This window comes from Notechis scutatus, chromosome 1, assembly GCF_049901735.1.
Source record: "Notechis scutatus isolate UNSWTSFEM ecotype Mainland chromosome 1, rNotScu1.2, whole genome shotgun sequence".
NCBI classification, from domain to species: Eukaryota; Metazoa; Chordata; class Lepidosauria; order Squamata; family Elapidae; genus Notechis; species Notechis scutatus.
The window spans coordinates 147,856,513-147,872,512 of NC_142009.1; the positions used below are offsets into that span (position 1 = coordinate 147,856,513).

General features: G+C 40.3%; 1 protein-coding gene across 4 annotated transcripts in view; it reads left to right on the plus strand.

Annotated features, from left to right (window-relative positions):
* The window catches only part of PLCB1 (phospholipase C beta 1), a 486,583-nt gene that overhangs the window by 146,213 nt on the left and 324,370 nt on the right, over window positions 1–16,000 (plus strand). For all 4 annotated transcript variants that reach the window (XM_026668521.2, XM_026668520.2, XM_087948394.1 and 1 more), the window contains exon 3: window positions 5,470–5,544. In XM_026668521.2, the coding sequence (XP_026524306.1) occupies window positions 5,470–5,544 (75 nt within the window). The remainder of the gene's footprint in view (window positions 1–5,469; window positions 5,545–16,000) is intronic.

A 16,000-nucleotide genomic window follows, 5' to 3' on the forward strand; every position in this document is an offset into this window, starting at 1 on the left:
TCTGGAGTATACTCCTTATTATTATGATGCATGAAAAGAAAGGAGAGAGTTTAGGACAAAGGTAGGAAATAATGGTTTCTACCAAAAGAAATATTTGTGGAGGAGAAAGACAGGGAAAATATAAATAAAAATAGAGGTAATCTATTTATGTTAGCATATTAATGTAAGACTCAGCCTGCCTGTGTAAGAGCAATTTTAAGATTCCTGTAGTTCTTTTTTTGGAAGCTGTTCTCACTGTTCCTAAAAATTGTAGGAATAGTAAGCTCTGTCTTTGGCATAAAGTATGTATTGTGTTAAATCCATTTTATTAAAAGCGGTTGCAGATGGAAAGAGGAACAGGTTCTAGAGATAATTGAATGCAGCTCAATCAATGCAGCCACCTAACCTTCTCAACTTTATTGGCAAGGCAAGGTAGGTTGATACCAACCTGAAGTTGTTGATCGGAAAGAGATCTAAGGATGACATTGTTGACATGAAACATACTATTGCTTCCATTAAGGCAGAGGGCATCTCACCCAGCTGAAGGAACCATTAATAACCCTCCCTCTTAGCTGGGATACTTTTTGCCTTGAAGAAGCTGATTTAGTTTTGGAAGCACTGTTTGATTCCACATTGCCTCTGAACGATCAGATTGGTGTGATGGTTTTGAGTCATTTCTACCACCTGTGAATAATCTATGAAACACATCCTTTTTTTAAAGATAGGTCTGATGGGTATCATTATCCATAGACTGATCACTTCCCCTTAGACTTCTGTCTAAAACCCCACTGTTAATTAATCCCTCCCACTCTAAAACCAGCCATGAGGGAGCTGCATCTAAAATCAGCAAGGCCCTTTTCTTTTTTATATGTCTGAGCTAACTTGACAGAGTGAAAACCATTCCATTTGATATCAGTAGCCTCTGGCTTCTGCCAAGAACAGAATGAATGAAGAATGACAGCAACACAACAAAATTGTAAGACTTTTGAGATTAGGAGCTGAGATCACACATCGGTTGCACAGCAAGTTTGCTCTTAGAAGAAGTTCCTTAAACTCCTCCAGGCTCTGTATCTCCTTGATGTTTTACAAACCTCCAGTGGCTTAACCATTTCCTAAAAATAATTATGCTTACAGAGATTTGCCAACATATCTGTAGGATTTCCTAGGAAGAGTATTATCAAAACAAATTGTTGTTGAATTGAGGTTCCTTCAATCTAGAAACATTGGCTTGTGGGGTTAATTGTATTTTAATACAATTTAATTATTTACCATGATAAATAATTAGATAGATAGACTCTCTCTCTCTCTCTCTCTCTCTCTCTCTCTCTCTCTCTCTCTCTCTCTCTCTCTCTCTCTCTCTCTGCCTGTGTGTAGAATATTTTGTAAATGTTGCTATTACTAAAGTCCCTCAGAATTTGGTTTATCATCCAAAAGTCATTCAAAATGCACTTGGATTTCTTTTTTGTTTTCGTTTTTTGCTCCCCATTTCATTTCACAAGAGGAGCCATTGAGCCTAACAGCATTAGGCTTTAACGCTTCTGTTGATTTTTAGAATGCAACAGCATATGCTATATCAATAGCTTTGTTGTTTTAAAACCAAAACAATCTGCCAAACAGGAAGAAAAAGGACAAACACAGGTCATTGAGTGCTGCTTTTTTATGTTCAAGGAAGACAGATGCTGTTTGTCAGGAATTGACCCTTTTTTTACCTGATCCAAGGTAATGGCAGCGAGAAACCAAATTAGCGAAGAATTTGGCTTATCCAAGAAAGAGCCGTGGGCAGGTACATTCTGCTGAATCCTCTCTGTTTGACTCCTGCTGCCTGCAAGAGTGATAAAAGAACCCCAGGGAGCTGTGTCTAATATGATTTATGCTGATATATCAACCAGCAACTCTCACTTGCTCTTCCTGGAAGATGCCCATCAGAATCCAAGAAGTCATGGCATCTGAGAAGAACAATGACAGGAAAATGAAAACACCAAAAAATTATTTACCACCAACATCAAAAGATACATAATTCAACCAAATCTAGATCTATGAAGTTCTGGTTTCAATTCCACTTGATGAGTGCCAGAATATTTTGCCCAACTTCACATGAATACTCTTAAATATATACTCTTAAATAAATACTCTGATAGTAATTCTCCGATTATTCATTTTAATCTCAGTTTTGTTAAACTTAAGTCAAAGACACATACATAGCACACATTTCATTGTTCAACCAGGTAACGTCATAAGCGCTGGTGAGTGTGAGTTTGATTGAACCCTACATAAGTTCTCTTCTTTTGTATATCCCAAAACTGCATTTTCAAAAGGCAATTGGACTTTGTTTTTCCTTGAAGACATTTCACTTCTCATCCAAGAAGCTTTTTCAGTTCTGACTGAATAGTGGAGGATGGAAGGGTTTATATTCCTTGCGGTCATCTGGTCATTAGCACTCTTTTTGAGAGTCATTGATGCCTTACAACACAGTCCTTTCAGCAGTTCCAAGAATGTTCCACAGCCATTTACACTATTTAAGTGACCCTGAGATCACAGATAAACCTCCAAGTGGCCTCAATAGCTCTTTCTGCTAACAACCAGATCACCGCATGAAAAATAAATCCTTCCATCTTCCACCATTCAGTCAGAACTGAAGAAGCTTCTTGGATGGGAAGTAAAATGTCTTCAAGGGAAAGCAAAGTCAATCTTTGGGGCAACCATGACTTGGATAACTAAGAATCTCCATGGACATTCTTCTTTTGGAATCACACATGAGTGCCAGATGTTTGAGAGAGCATGCAAATGGGAGAAATGTGCATGTAGGCAAATCTCCACCAAGGAACAATGATTATTTCTACATGAATGCCTATAATAAACAGGGAGCAAACCCCGCATTCTCTTGCACTAATTAATTTACCTAGTTGGCTAACAAAATATCTGCAAGCAAACAACCAAACTATCATGTCCCTGGTGGAGACTGACTCTGAGGGAGAGGAGGAACAGCCGACAGGGAGTGGAAGTGTGGCTCCCCAGGTTGTGGAGGAGGCTAGGGAAGGAAAGGGGCCAGCTAGGCACTCAGAGGAGGACTCAGGCCCATCCCCTCTCCATCCTAGGGCACGCAGGGAGGAGAGGATAAGGGAGAGATGTGGTCTACTTGGGAGGAGAGGGCCTTGATCCTCTTCATGGGTTGCAGCTGTGACAACTGGATAAGAGGACGGACATGCGTACGGGCGAGTGCTGGAAACAAAGTGTGGAAATATCTCTAGTTTACTGTTCTTCTCTGAGTTTGGCGTCCTTCCCAGTGTGTGCTCTGGTATCTGTGGACATCTTCAAGCCCCCCTCTTGCCTGGTTTGTACTGTTTTTTACTCTTTATAATTTAAATGGCATTTCCTCCTTCTTGTAACTGCTTGTGTGGGAGTTTTTTTTTTCCTCCAGTCAAGGATATTTGGAGCTTGGAAGCAAAGTGAAGGAATAAAAGGGGCTTCACCTGTTTTTTGTGACTGTATTTATTTTGTATTCCACCCTGGGTCATCACACAAACTCAAAGTGCACCAAAGACTCCACAAAACGAAACAAGAACAAAGCAAATAAAACACTCTACCTTTTCAACTGGCCAATACAAGAGAATGATTCTTCCATTGCAGCAACAATTACAAGAAAGACCATGTTTTTAAGAGGGTTAGGAAGTCAGAAGCAGAACATATTAGAATAGTAAATGAACTGAAGAAGCTTCTTGGATGAGAAGCGAAACATTTTCAAGGAAAAAAACCCAATAAAGTCCAGTTGCCTTTTGTACAGCAACTTTGGGACAACTATGACCTGGATGACTCTCCATAATCATTTGGTTGTCAACTGTTTTCCAGGCTTAAATTCAAAGCATTTACTTTTAAATCTGTTAAATACTTTAGTAAAGTAGTTTAGGCCAGTTATCTGATAAAGCATCTGTTTCATTACAAATATGCATGAGTAAAGATCTATGGTAAAAGCCCTTTTGAGTGTATGCTTGATTCACAGAAAGTCTTATTTGTTAAGCAGACAAATAAAATAATAATAACTCGCCTTGTAAGCATTTCCAAATCTAAGTCTGCTTTGAACAATGCTTGATACAGTTTTAAGACAATGTTGGTAATTGAACACACTTTTACTACATAAATTAAATAAATAAATAATTGTTGGTTTGGGTCTGCCTGACTTTGGTTGTATTGACTGGATGATAACTTATGAAATGAATATGTCAATAATATAAATAAATATATGTACTAATCTGAGGAGAAACAAACAAGCAAGCTGGATGGGATTTGCCACCAACTAGTTTATTTCTCTCAGATACCTGTTTGGATATACTGTAGAGCAAATAAGCCTTACTAAGAACTTATTATTAGCATTGAAAAAGATTCTCAGTGTGATTGGCATTGCCCATATTCAGGGGTGGGATTCTACCAGTTCGCACCTATTCTCTAGAACCGGTTGTTAACATTCTAAGCAGTTTGGAGAACCGGTTGTTAGAAGAAACTACTGGCCTAATCCTGTAAGGAAGGCAGGAAGGAAACATTCTGGTGTTGCTTACAGAAACTGCCTCTCCGTTAACCCTTATTACATTCTTGGCAGGACTAGACTTCCTGTCTCAGGAACGTCTCTGGAGTTTTTCCCCCCTCCTTTGCTGGTACTTTGCTTGTGTGGAGTGACCATTCAAAGTTACAATGGCACTGAAAAAAGTGACTTATGACCGTTTTTCACACTTACAACTATTGCAGCATCCCCATAGTCATGAGAGGGCCAGGCGAAGAGATGCGTGCCTCGATGTGAGTGATGTTGAGTTTGCCACACCCAGCCAGTAACATGACCACCAAGGCATGTCCACCACCTAAGCCACGCCCACAGAACCGATTGTTAAAATTTTTGAATCCCACCTTGCCCATATTCAATAGTTGACGAATACTAGAACTCGTTAAACTGTTGTGATCTTTGGAGAGTCATGGGGATAATTAGAAATCCAGACAGCTGCATAAGATACCCGGCAAGTTTAGTCTGCCACCGTAGACTAGTTTCGCATTTCTTAAATCAAATTAGAATGCTGTGTTTAAAAGCCCTTTTTAAATTCATTTGTTACACAGGCAGTTGACATTTTCAGTAGGACTGAAGCATGTTCTGGAGAACGTGGCCCTCGAGAACAGCACTTCTGTAAGGATGAGGGCTTGATGGTGTCTTTTAGAGCAGGTTTTCCTCCACTTTGTGACTTCTACATGAACCGGATTACAGACTCTCTCATCTCTGAACTGCCTGATAGATAGTCCTAATTATTTGTAGATAGATAGTCCTAATTATTTGTAATTACAGGTAGCTTTGCTTTGAGCTTAGACATTACTTGGGCATATTCAGAACCTGACTGCAAGGTGGCTTTCGGTAATGTAATGTAAAGAAACGCAATGAAATGGATGTAATTGTACCATCTGTATAGTACAGTTTAAATCATGAGCTTCCCCCCCCCTTTTTTTTTTTTCTATCAGGTGCAGGAATCCGAACTGTTAGATGTCAGCTTTGTGAAAGATGCTCGATGTGGGAAACATGCAAGAGCCCCTAAGGTAGGAAACATTTATTTGTGCGTTACAAATGTTGCAGTCATCATCTAGCATACAACATGAAGAACATACTAAAAGACGCCTTATGTATGTATGCCAATGCTTGTTTCCTTTCTATTAAAGAACATGTGCTAGGACATGCTTTACAGCTGGAAATTGGACGTGTTTTGCGCAATTTTTAAAGAATGCCTTTGAGGGAAACTGTTGTTGGGGTAGCTGTGTGATAAACCTGACTCAATAACTGCAGATATTCTTGATTTAATACAAATTCCTTAGTCCAGATATTGTACAAGTTAGAAATGGCGTTTGTGTTAATCTGAAAGTCTTAATTCAATGAGTGAATGACTTCTCCACACAAACATTCCTCCTGGAAGATACTGGTTAGCGTTCTCCTTGTGAATAAATTACTCAAAAAATCCCTCTGATGTTTACATTATGCTGCTAGTCCTGTGTTAATTTTCCTTGTGCAGAGGGTTTGTTTTTGTTCACGAAAGAGAATGCCATAATCTAATTTGCCCAATGGTAGTCTACTGTTTCCAGGTGCAGTGTGCCTGGCGGGTGATACGTAGATTTACTCTGATTATATAATTTCTTCACAGTTTCTTTTTGCTTTTGTGAATATTGCCTTGAAAGCCACATAGTCTGTTTAAAAAAAAAATTAAACACATTGATTAATCAAATCTTGGAGACTTCAGTTGAATATATCTTAATGGAAGCATTCCTTGGGTTTCCCTTGTTTTCATTCGCAGGAATGTAGGGCATATTATTGCTAGCCCTGCATGTGGCCATACAAGACCTCAGCGTATGTTTTCACTACTACTTAGAGTAAGGTTAACTGTGAGGTTTTTTAATGCATTAATGAGACCTCTTGTGCTTTATTGGAAAGCATATATTGTGTCAAATGATTTGAAAATATTGATGGAAGTGACTATAATTATGATCCAGCCAAAAAAAATCGAGCCAAATTAGTTTGAATAATTGCTGTCACGAGAAGCTGGAAGTATTCTATTGTCCTTTTTTAAAGGGATCTGTAATGACCCAGGGTGGGATACAAAACAAACACAGTCACAGAAAACAGGTGAAGCCCCTTTTATTCCTTCACTTTGCTTCCGAATATCTTTGACGGAAGACAAAAAATAAAACTCCCACACAAACAGTTACACGAAGAAGGAAAAAAGCAACACAAACCAGGCAAGATAAGGGCTGGAAGATGTTACTGAGAAGGATGCCAAACTCAGAGAGGACTATAAAGTAGAGATATTTACACACTTTGTTTCCAGCGTTTGCCAGTATCCAGGTCCAAACTCTTATTCAGTTGTCACACCTGCAGCCCATGAAGAGGATCAAGGTCCTCTCCTTTCGAGGAGACCATGTCTCTCCCTTATCCTCTCCTCCCTGCGTGCCCTAGGATGGATAGGGGATGGGCCTGGGTCCTTCCCCGGCCTCTGTCCTTCCCCAGCCTCCTCCACAACCTCACAACCACACTTCCACTCCCTGTTGGCTGTTCCTCCTCTCCCTCAGAGTCAGTTTCCACCAGGGGCATGACAGGATCACTAATCAGTGATCAATTTTAGACACACACACACACCAAACGGATTTTTTAATAGCATCAGGATGCATCGAGGACAGTCCTTCTCACCTCTCATTTACAATACTGTAATTTGACCTTCATAAGCCTATCCTTGAAGACGTAAACAAGCATGCTTGCATTATTTATTGATCAGCCTTAGTCCTGAAGAGTTGTGTTGGATATCAGCATGTTTCTGAATACAAGCCAAGGGGTTGGTTTCTATTTTTAATGGCTTGGAACCTGGCCATGTTTTCCTAAATCAAACCTCCCCATTTGATCCCGGGAGCTTCTTGTCAGAGTACCCAGAGAGGTGGGGGTAGGAGGGCTCCCATCTCATCCCTGATGCGATGGAAAGCAGGGTCCCCAGTAGCTTATCATACGAGGCAACTCTTAAGCCTTCTAGAAAGATGTTGGGTCTTCAAGGGTTTTTTGAGAATGAGTCTCAAGTCATCGGTGTATGTTTTTATTTCTGTTATACTTGTACATGGCCTGTTGTTTTGTTATTACTGACCACTGCATTATTATTGGTACTGTATACCAGGGGATCGCCAACCTTTTGGACCTCAGGGACCACCAAACTCATAATTTTAAATCCCGCGAATCAGAGACCCTGGGAAAATCCTCCCAAAAAGTCTGCAGGAAAATTCCTCACCCCATTTTCCTACCGATCGATCATTCTTTATTTGGGATCGCAGGATATCGTCTCCAGCTTCGTTATCGGGGGAGAGACAGAGACTTTTGGCTTCATGCAAGGAAGAGGGAGAGAGACAGAGACTTTTGGCTTCATGCAAGGAAAGCAGCAGAAGTTTTTCTTTCTCTCTCCCAAACGCTGCCCGAAATGAATCTTTGTGAGACTCGTCATGCCGGTGCAGCCTCTTGGAGCAGGATGCCTTGCAGGGTGCCAAAGACTCATTTCTGGCGGAGTTTGGGAGAGAGAAAGGGGCATGCAGCCAAAAGCAGAAGAAGAAAGAAGCGGAAAGAAGCATCCCATGGCCAGGCCAGGCACATGAGGCACGGGCAAGTTCCCCCCCTCTGCCCTTTCCTCCTTCCCCTCACTACCTTGTATTGTTCATAGTGCAAGTGACGCAAGCCTTGTGTTCCCATGGGCCATGTGGGCGGCGCAGCCTTGTGTTCCCACGCAGCCTTGATTAATTGCTTTGGGGTGTGCTTTTGGGGTGACATTTCTCTGCAGACCACCAAAATTTTCTCACGGACCACCAGTGGTCCCCGGACCACTCGTTGGCAACCACTGCTGTATACTGCCTATGGTCTAGCAAAATTGAACTGGTATAAATAACATTTCATGTAAAGTCAAATATTGTTGCATTTACTGCATATTAAATTGTGAATATCTTGGTGAGAGCCATGTGGTATTTTATCTGGTCATTAACCTCTGCACGTCTTCTTTCCAAATAAAAGGTACCCTTAAATAGCATTTGTGGAAAACCCAACTCTCAAATGCATAAACAAGCAGCATCCTTGCCCTTTTCTTAATTAAAAATGGCAGCTTTGTGTGAAGCTGGTCGTGCACTTGAATATGATATTTGGCTAACAGCTATTTCTGTGGTATTTTGCTCTTCTTCCAAGGACCCACTTCGGTGTCAAAAAGCTTTTTAAAAGGCTAGAAGTGTAATTGAAAATTCACAGTAGCAGTTCATGGTGCTTGCACATAAATATCAAAGTAGTTCTCCCTGTTATTGATTTTAAGATGAATAGCACAAGAACATTTACAGTATCTAAAAGTGAAAAGTAAAAGGTGTTTTTAGCATATCATTATTTTTAAAATAGTGAAGGATATGTACAGCATTTTTGCATCCTAAATATATAACTTTGCATCCCAAATACAGGTAGCCCTTGACTTATGACCATTTAGTCACCTACCATTCCAAGTGCTGAATGAATGGTAGCTACAACTGGTCCTCAGAGTTCCAGGCATCCCGCCCCTCCCCAGTGGTCATATGATTGCAATCTGGGTTCTTGGTAACCTATTTGCAATTAGGACTGGTTGTCAAATTTCCTGCAACCATAGGATTGCCATTTGCAATCTTCCCTGCCAGCTTCCCCAGAAAGTTAATAGGAGGAGTCTTCCCTACCAGCGCACCTTCCTCCAGCCCCTTTGCGCTTACAGCACACCAGCCATTTGTGCACCTCTGAGCACCAGACCTGTTCCATATCTCACAACATCCTTCTCAAACAGTATGGTACTTCTTGCACAGTCCAGTGCACCCTGACCGGCGCACTTCTTACACACTCTTTTTGACCTGTGCCAAAACCCTCTGGATTGTTTCTGAGCACTGGACCTGTTCCACATCCCATGCATCCTCTCCAAATCTTGTGGCACTTCTTGCATACCCGTTGCACCCCTTCTCAACCAATGTGATGCCCCTTCGGCATCTTTTTGGCACCTTGTGCACTTTCCCTGACCAATGTAGTATCTGTCAGAGACACTCCTTATCCTGCATGATGCCTTTTGCACATCCCAGAGGTGGTATTCAGCAGGTTCTGACCAGTTCTGGAGAACTGGTAGTGGAAATTTTGAGTAGTTCAGAGAACCAGCAAATAGTACCTCTGACTGGCCCCGCCCCCTCTATTCTCCGCCTCCCGAGTCCCAGCTGATTGGCTGCATTTTCTTTTGTTGCCTTGCACAGGAGAACGGAGCTGGAAAGCAGGTTAGTGAGGTGAGGAGGGAATGGGGATTTTACAGTATCCTTCCTTGCCATACCCACCAAGCCACGCCCACAGAACCAGTAGTAAAAAAATTTGAATCCCACCACTGACACATCCCCTCTTAAGCCTTGTGCATCCTTCCTGACTCTCCTCAACCTGCATAGCTTCTGTCAGCCCTTCCAGGTAAGCCAAGTAGGAAGCATGACCAGGTGAGTTAGTTCTACTTTATTGTTAGGCTATATTAACACAATCTTGCAAGTCTGAAAGTACAGATCTCCTGCCTTCTCTTTTTGCAGCCTAGGTCCTTCTTTTTCTGACAGTTAAGTCAGTGAACTTCCTCTTCCCCTTTTCTGATCCTTCCTTAGGCAGCATATCTTCCCCTCTTCCCTGATGCACTATTGGGACCCTTCCCTACAGCCTCCCGTTCCCTCCCTTTGCTCCACCCAGCAGCAGCCATTTACTTGCCTGCGGACATAGAGTTACCCTGCGGGGTATTGCCTCACCGAACAACCGTTGGATTCAGTTATCAACCACAACGGGGATAGCAGGGATTGCTGTTGCTAAATAATGTGCTTGCACTTTATGACCATGTCGTTTAGTGATGTTTCCGTTATAAGTTGAGGACTACTAATATGGGTATTTGTATTAAGCTCCATAAACATAATCAAGTTGTTTTCTGCCATTCAGTGGCAAGCCGTTTTAACTACAACGTGTTGCTTGAAGAACAGCTTTTATATGTGAGATGAGATTGAGTTTCACCCGTATTATATTAGACAGTTGTTGTTAGCCAGAAGTTTTGCTGAGAAATCAAAGCAGATACTTTAACAGCAAGGTATCTGCTCCCTTACACAAGTGTAGCTGTTCTTACTTGTTGTTTCTTTTGCCTGGAATTGCCTCTGTGAGTATCTCCATGATTATTTTCTTCTTCCTTGGAATTCCAACATCCGAGTCTTCAGTCCCTGATACAATTTAGACAAGTATTATCTTTTTGAAGATAAGGAATGAAATGTCATGGGGAATTAATATGTCCTGTGAACACTTGTAAAATTTATTAGGCTCCTTATTCCATTTCTCTCTTTCATTCTCTCTCTCACACACATGCACGCACGCACACCTTTTGACTAAACAATAGGAACAACAAAAGGCAAAGTTGAGAAGCTGGCATGCTGTGAAGGAAAACAACATCTGGCAAGATTTTATATATATAAGAATTTATCTGGGCTTCTCACATATTGAAGATGTATTCTGAGATTTTTTTTAAAAAAAGTAGGTTTTTTTTAAAAAGATTTTGTTCTTATGGGGAAGGGAAGGGAAGGATGAGTTGGGTGGGATAAAAGGAATCTGAAAGGGGGACAGAGAACAGCCTTAAATACTCTACATCAGGGGTGTCAAAGTCAAGGCCCACGGGCTGGATCTGGCCCACGTGGTGCTTATATCTGCCCCCTCGGGCTCCGTTTTCGCTGGCAGAGGGCTAGCAAAACAAACTAAAAAACAAATCAAAGGGAGAAATGTTTCCCCTTTTGCATTTGAGCGTGCAAGAAGGGACAGGGAAGGAGAAAGGGAAAGAGGAAAGACAAAGAAAAGGGAAGATGGGAAGAGAGCAAGGAAGGAAAAATAAGGAAAGAGGGGAAGGAAGAAGAAAGGAGAATGAAGAGGGAAGAAAAAAAGAGGAAGGAAGGAAGGAAGGAAGGAAGGAAGGAAGGAAGGAAGGAAGGAAGGAAGGAAGGGAGATTATAATGAGAGTGAGGGTCTGAGGGAAGTCCTGTCTTAGCACTTGGCCACCACAGGTTCCCTTGACACGAGTAATGTCAAGCCGGCCACACGTACGCTCCCCTCCCCCCAAAGTCAAACACAACCCTGATGCGGCCCTCAGCGAAATCGAGTTTGATACCCCTGCTCTACATGGGGCTCCAATATCACTATTTCAGGAGATGAACTGGTGGCCAGTAGACTTTTGGGTGCTGTTCAAGGTGTTGATTTAGCATGTTTATAGCTTTGCATGGTTCAAAAGATGGATAGATACAGGACCCCATTCTTCCTATAACAGCTGCCTTTGCACAAAAAGGCCTAGTAGTGTGGGTTATCTTTGTATCCTTTTAACTCAGAGACGGATATCTTTAGGGACTTCAGACTTGAGTCTCCTCAATTACTGTCCCTCATCCATGGAACGGGATTCTCCTAAACATCCAAAAGGCCCCCTCCCTCTTGGTTTTTAGGAAATCATTAAAACATGGCTATTTTTCATCAGGAAACTAGAATGGCATGATATATTCCATATATAGATACTGGTTTTAGTGGCTGTGAAATGGAATAGATCTCTCATACTCTGTATTGCTAGTTTTACGGTTTAAGGTTGCTGCTTTGTTATGGTGATGATATATTTTAGGAAGGTTGAGATATAGGTAGGTAGGTAGGTAGGTAGGTAGATGATAGATAGATAGATAGATAGATAGATAGATAGATAGATAGATAGATAGATAGATAGATAGATATAATGTAAAATCTAATACAAAAAGAAGGAAGAATAGAAAAAAAGAGTGAAAGATATAAAGGAGAAGAAAACAAAATATAGAAAACAGAAACAAAAGGGGAAGAAAAATAATATACTGTAGTAAAGACAAAGAAAAGAGATATATTAAAATGATTTCCAACCTAATAATATAAAAAAAGGTTCTTAAAACACTTCCAGTTACTTCTTGGCACAATTTGGCATACGTATTCCAAAAGACCAAGTAAATCCAGTTTTACCTCAAGTGTGTATATGTTATTATTACATGTTAGCTACAATCTCTATTTGAGAGACTATCTTCAAACCAACATATTGTTGTTGGCCATATTCCAGCAACTAGGATGTGTAATACCAGGGATGCAATTGTTATTCCAGTTCTTCATCCTGTTTTCATCTCTGCCGTTTTTCTGTAACCCCTGCTATTTTTAAACTTTAAAGCAGCATGTGCATATCAACACACAAGTATTTCTTTACATTTTGGGCAGTGGATCCTTCCAGCTATGTACTTTTTGTGCAAGAATATTCTAAAAGGAATACTTTTATAGTTCAAAGGTTGCACGATTTACTACTATTCCATTGTACCTTATTATTAATTATTTTGGTTAATATAATACATGTAAGGTAGGATGCTGTTGAAAGGTCGATTGGAAAAAACCTTGATTGATCCATAAAAATATTTTTTTTAATTTGTTGCACAATAAGCATAATAACCTATTGATTTTTCTTCTCTTTCAAACGCCAAATCTTTCAACAGATAAAATGAGATTTGGTTTTGTATTATTGAACATAGTTGGTCTTATAAATATGCATGCATGTATAGAGAATGACAGGAGGATCATATTATGGACATCTGTTGTTCACCCTCTTAACCCTTTCATTAAAATGTTCCTGGCTGCAGTTGCAAATCAGTTTCAAGTAGTCCTGTAAGAGTATTTCTTAGCCAAACGTCAGATTACTGTAAAAATCACAACATTTCCTTCCCTAAAAGATTTCAGCTCATGCATTTATAGGACGACAAGTGGAAATCTCAGTTTCTTTCGCAATAGAATCAGATTCCTGCTTCTCATGTTAGAGGAAAGTGGAGAGGGATGAGGCATAAATCAAATCTAGAAAATAATAGCTTGTGATGTTATTTTAAACTCTCAATGCTCTGGTTCAGGGTTTACTGCAAAGCAAAAAAAAAAAAAAAATCAGTGCAAAACAGCTGTATTTAAGATAAGCCATGTAGCACTGTGATGCAGTACCTTGCAGCTATGATCATTTTTGGGACACCTCTTGGCTACACATTTAAAAATAAAACAGAATAAAAGAAGAACAATTTAATATTTTTAAAAAAATGATGCATATAGCAGGGCTGTTAATATTATTATACAGGAGTTCTGTTGCTAGCCTCTTCTATTCCCTACATTTAGCAACTTGACCACTGCAAGGCTATTGTAAATCTCATGATATTAATTCTCAAGCAGTGAAATACCTCGACACCTACATTTGTTTGAGGATTAGCCAGAGCATGATTATTAGCGGTGCGGGATGGGGAAGAAGGCTGGGAAGTACAGGCATGCTGATGCAGTGAAAAGCTGTAGATCATGATCATTTTATTTTACATTGCTTAAACCAGAAATGATACTTTAAATGCAATGGGAAAATGAAAACACAGATTAGCATATATGCTTAACTTCCTAAAATTCACGTAACAGTTTCTATGGAAACTAGAATCTTTATATAGTTCTGAGGTTTTACTAACAACCTGAAATAGTGTCAACTGTGGTGAACATTCATTTTTAAATGTGTGGTGCATTTTTATTATTTCTATTCAGTGGTCATACATTTTTCAACAGAATGGGCTAATAATGTCACCATACACGGCTTTCTAAGGCATATTCAAAAAGCAGCTTTTGATATTTTTTAAAAAAACCACTTATTTTCAATAAACATTTTGAAAAGGGCAGAATAAAAAAAAAGGTGTGTGTGTGTGTGTTATGGGATAGATTCAGAATTTAGTTTGGGGGAGCCAGATGCCAGATCCATCAATCCAAAGGACATCAAAGAGAAGGCAATTGACAACTTCATATCTGCAATACATGGACCAAGTGATTGGTCAGTTTAAAAAGAACCTCCAACTATTCATTTTAAAATTATTCAGGAGCTTGTATTTCTAAAAAAAAATTGGCTTGCACTGTTCCTTCCTTGATGTGTTTCACATAAATGGAGATAGCAAAAAATAGGCACAGAATAATAAAATAAATTTAAATAGTCTAAAAGCAACAACAAAACTTCATAATTAACAGTAGTTGTGTTAACGGCAACGGGAAGGAAAACAAACAAACAGAAGTACAGCCAAGCAGATAGGAAGACAGGAAAGTGAGGTTCACAGAGAAAAACAGGTGGTCAAATTTATTAAGATAAGAGTCAAAACGGTCTTAACAAATCAGGTTGTCGAGGATCTAATGCAAAGCTGCGAAGCCAGTGCGACAAAAAAACTTCTCTCCGCTGAGTAAGACCAAACTCCCCCGACCAGCAAGAACCAGTTTCAAAAGCAGCAGTAAGAGCAGAGAGGCGGTAAAGTCTAAGGCACCTATTCTTAGCTTAAAGTCCAAAATTTATCGAAAAAGTCTTTTTTACCAAAAAGTTAGGAAACTAACAGTTGTGTTAGTGGTTTTGCTTAATCAGTGAGACATCCCTTATTTCAGGTGTATTATCCAAAATAGGTAACTGGTATTCCTTCAGATATTGTGTACTAAATCTCCCAGCAGTATAGCGACTAGCGATGAGGGTATTAAAAGTTGTAATTCATCAATATCCCTGTCTCATAAACTGCCTATTCCAGATCTGGGTTAATTCCTCTCATATTGTTTTTCGTATTCCATGTCCCCCAACAAATAGTTCCTTTGCATCCCACAGTCAGGAAGCTTACCCAATTTTTAATGGACGGTAATTAAGAAGGAGGCTTTGAAGACCTGAATAGGGATGACCAAGTTACAACTCAACCCTCAGCAAGACTGGTCTGTGCCTCACTCCTGGATGTAGTGATTCTTGATTTTTCAGGTCCTCAGGCAGAGTTGGTGGACAATATTGAAGGAGCAGGTGGTGGCATCTGTGACTGGGTGTCCTTAGCTCATTGTGTGATGGAATGTGCACCTGGAGGAGCAGTCAGGGAGACATTTGGCAACACATACCTTTCCCAGAGAGAAACCCAGATTAAGAGACTGCAAATCCTTGAGCTGGGTGTGGGGGATGGGGTGGTGGTGGAAGAGATTCAAGGCAACCACACCCTAGTATCTCTCAAGATATATAGCTAATAGCTTAGAAAGTCATAGCTTTGGTTTCAAGATTCTGTCCATTAGGTATAACCAAGTAAAAAGGATTGAACTTGATGGGATCTCACTGTCTCAACTTTGGGCTTGGGCCTCTAACCCTCTTCTTGTGTTCCAGTTGCACCTGTTTCTGGACAACAAAGCTCTGCTCATTGTCACTCATGCCTTTAGTCACTTCCTAATTAGATTACTGCAGTGGATTGTATGTGGGGCTGCCTTTGAAAAACACTTAGAATCTTCAACTGGTTCAAAATGTAGCAGAGCACATCATTTGGGGCACTCCAGAGTCTGCTTCTATGATACTCTGCTCATGAGTTGTATGAGTTCAGTACGCTTCTGGGTGCCATTCCTCTTTATACTTATCATCTTTAAAACTCTGCAAGGTGTTGCGCCAGGTTA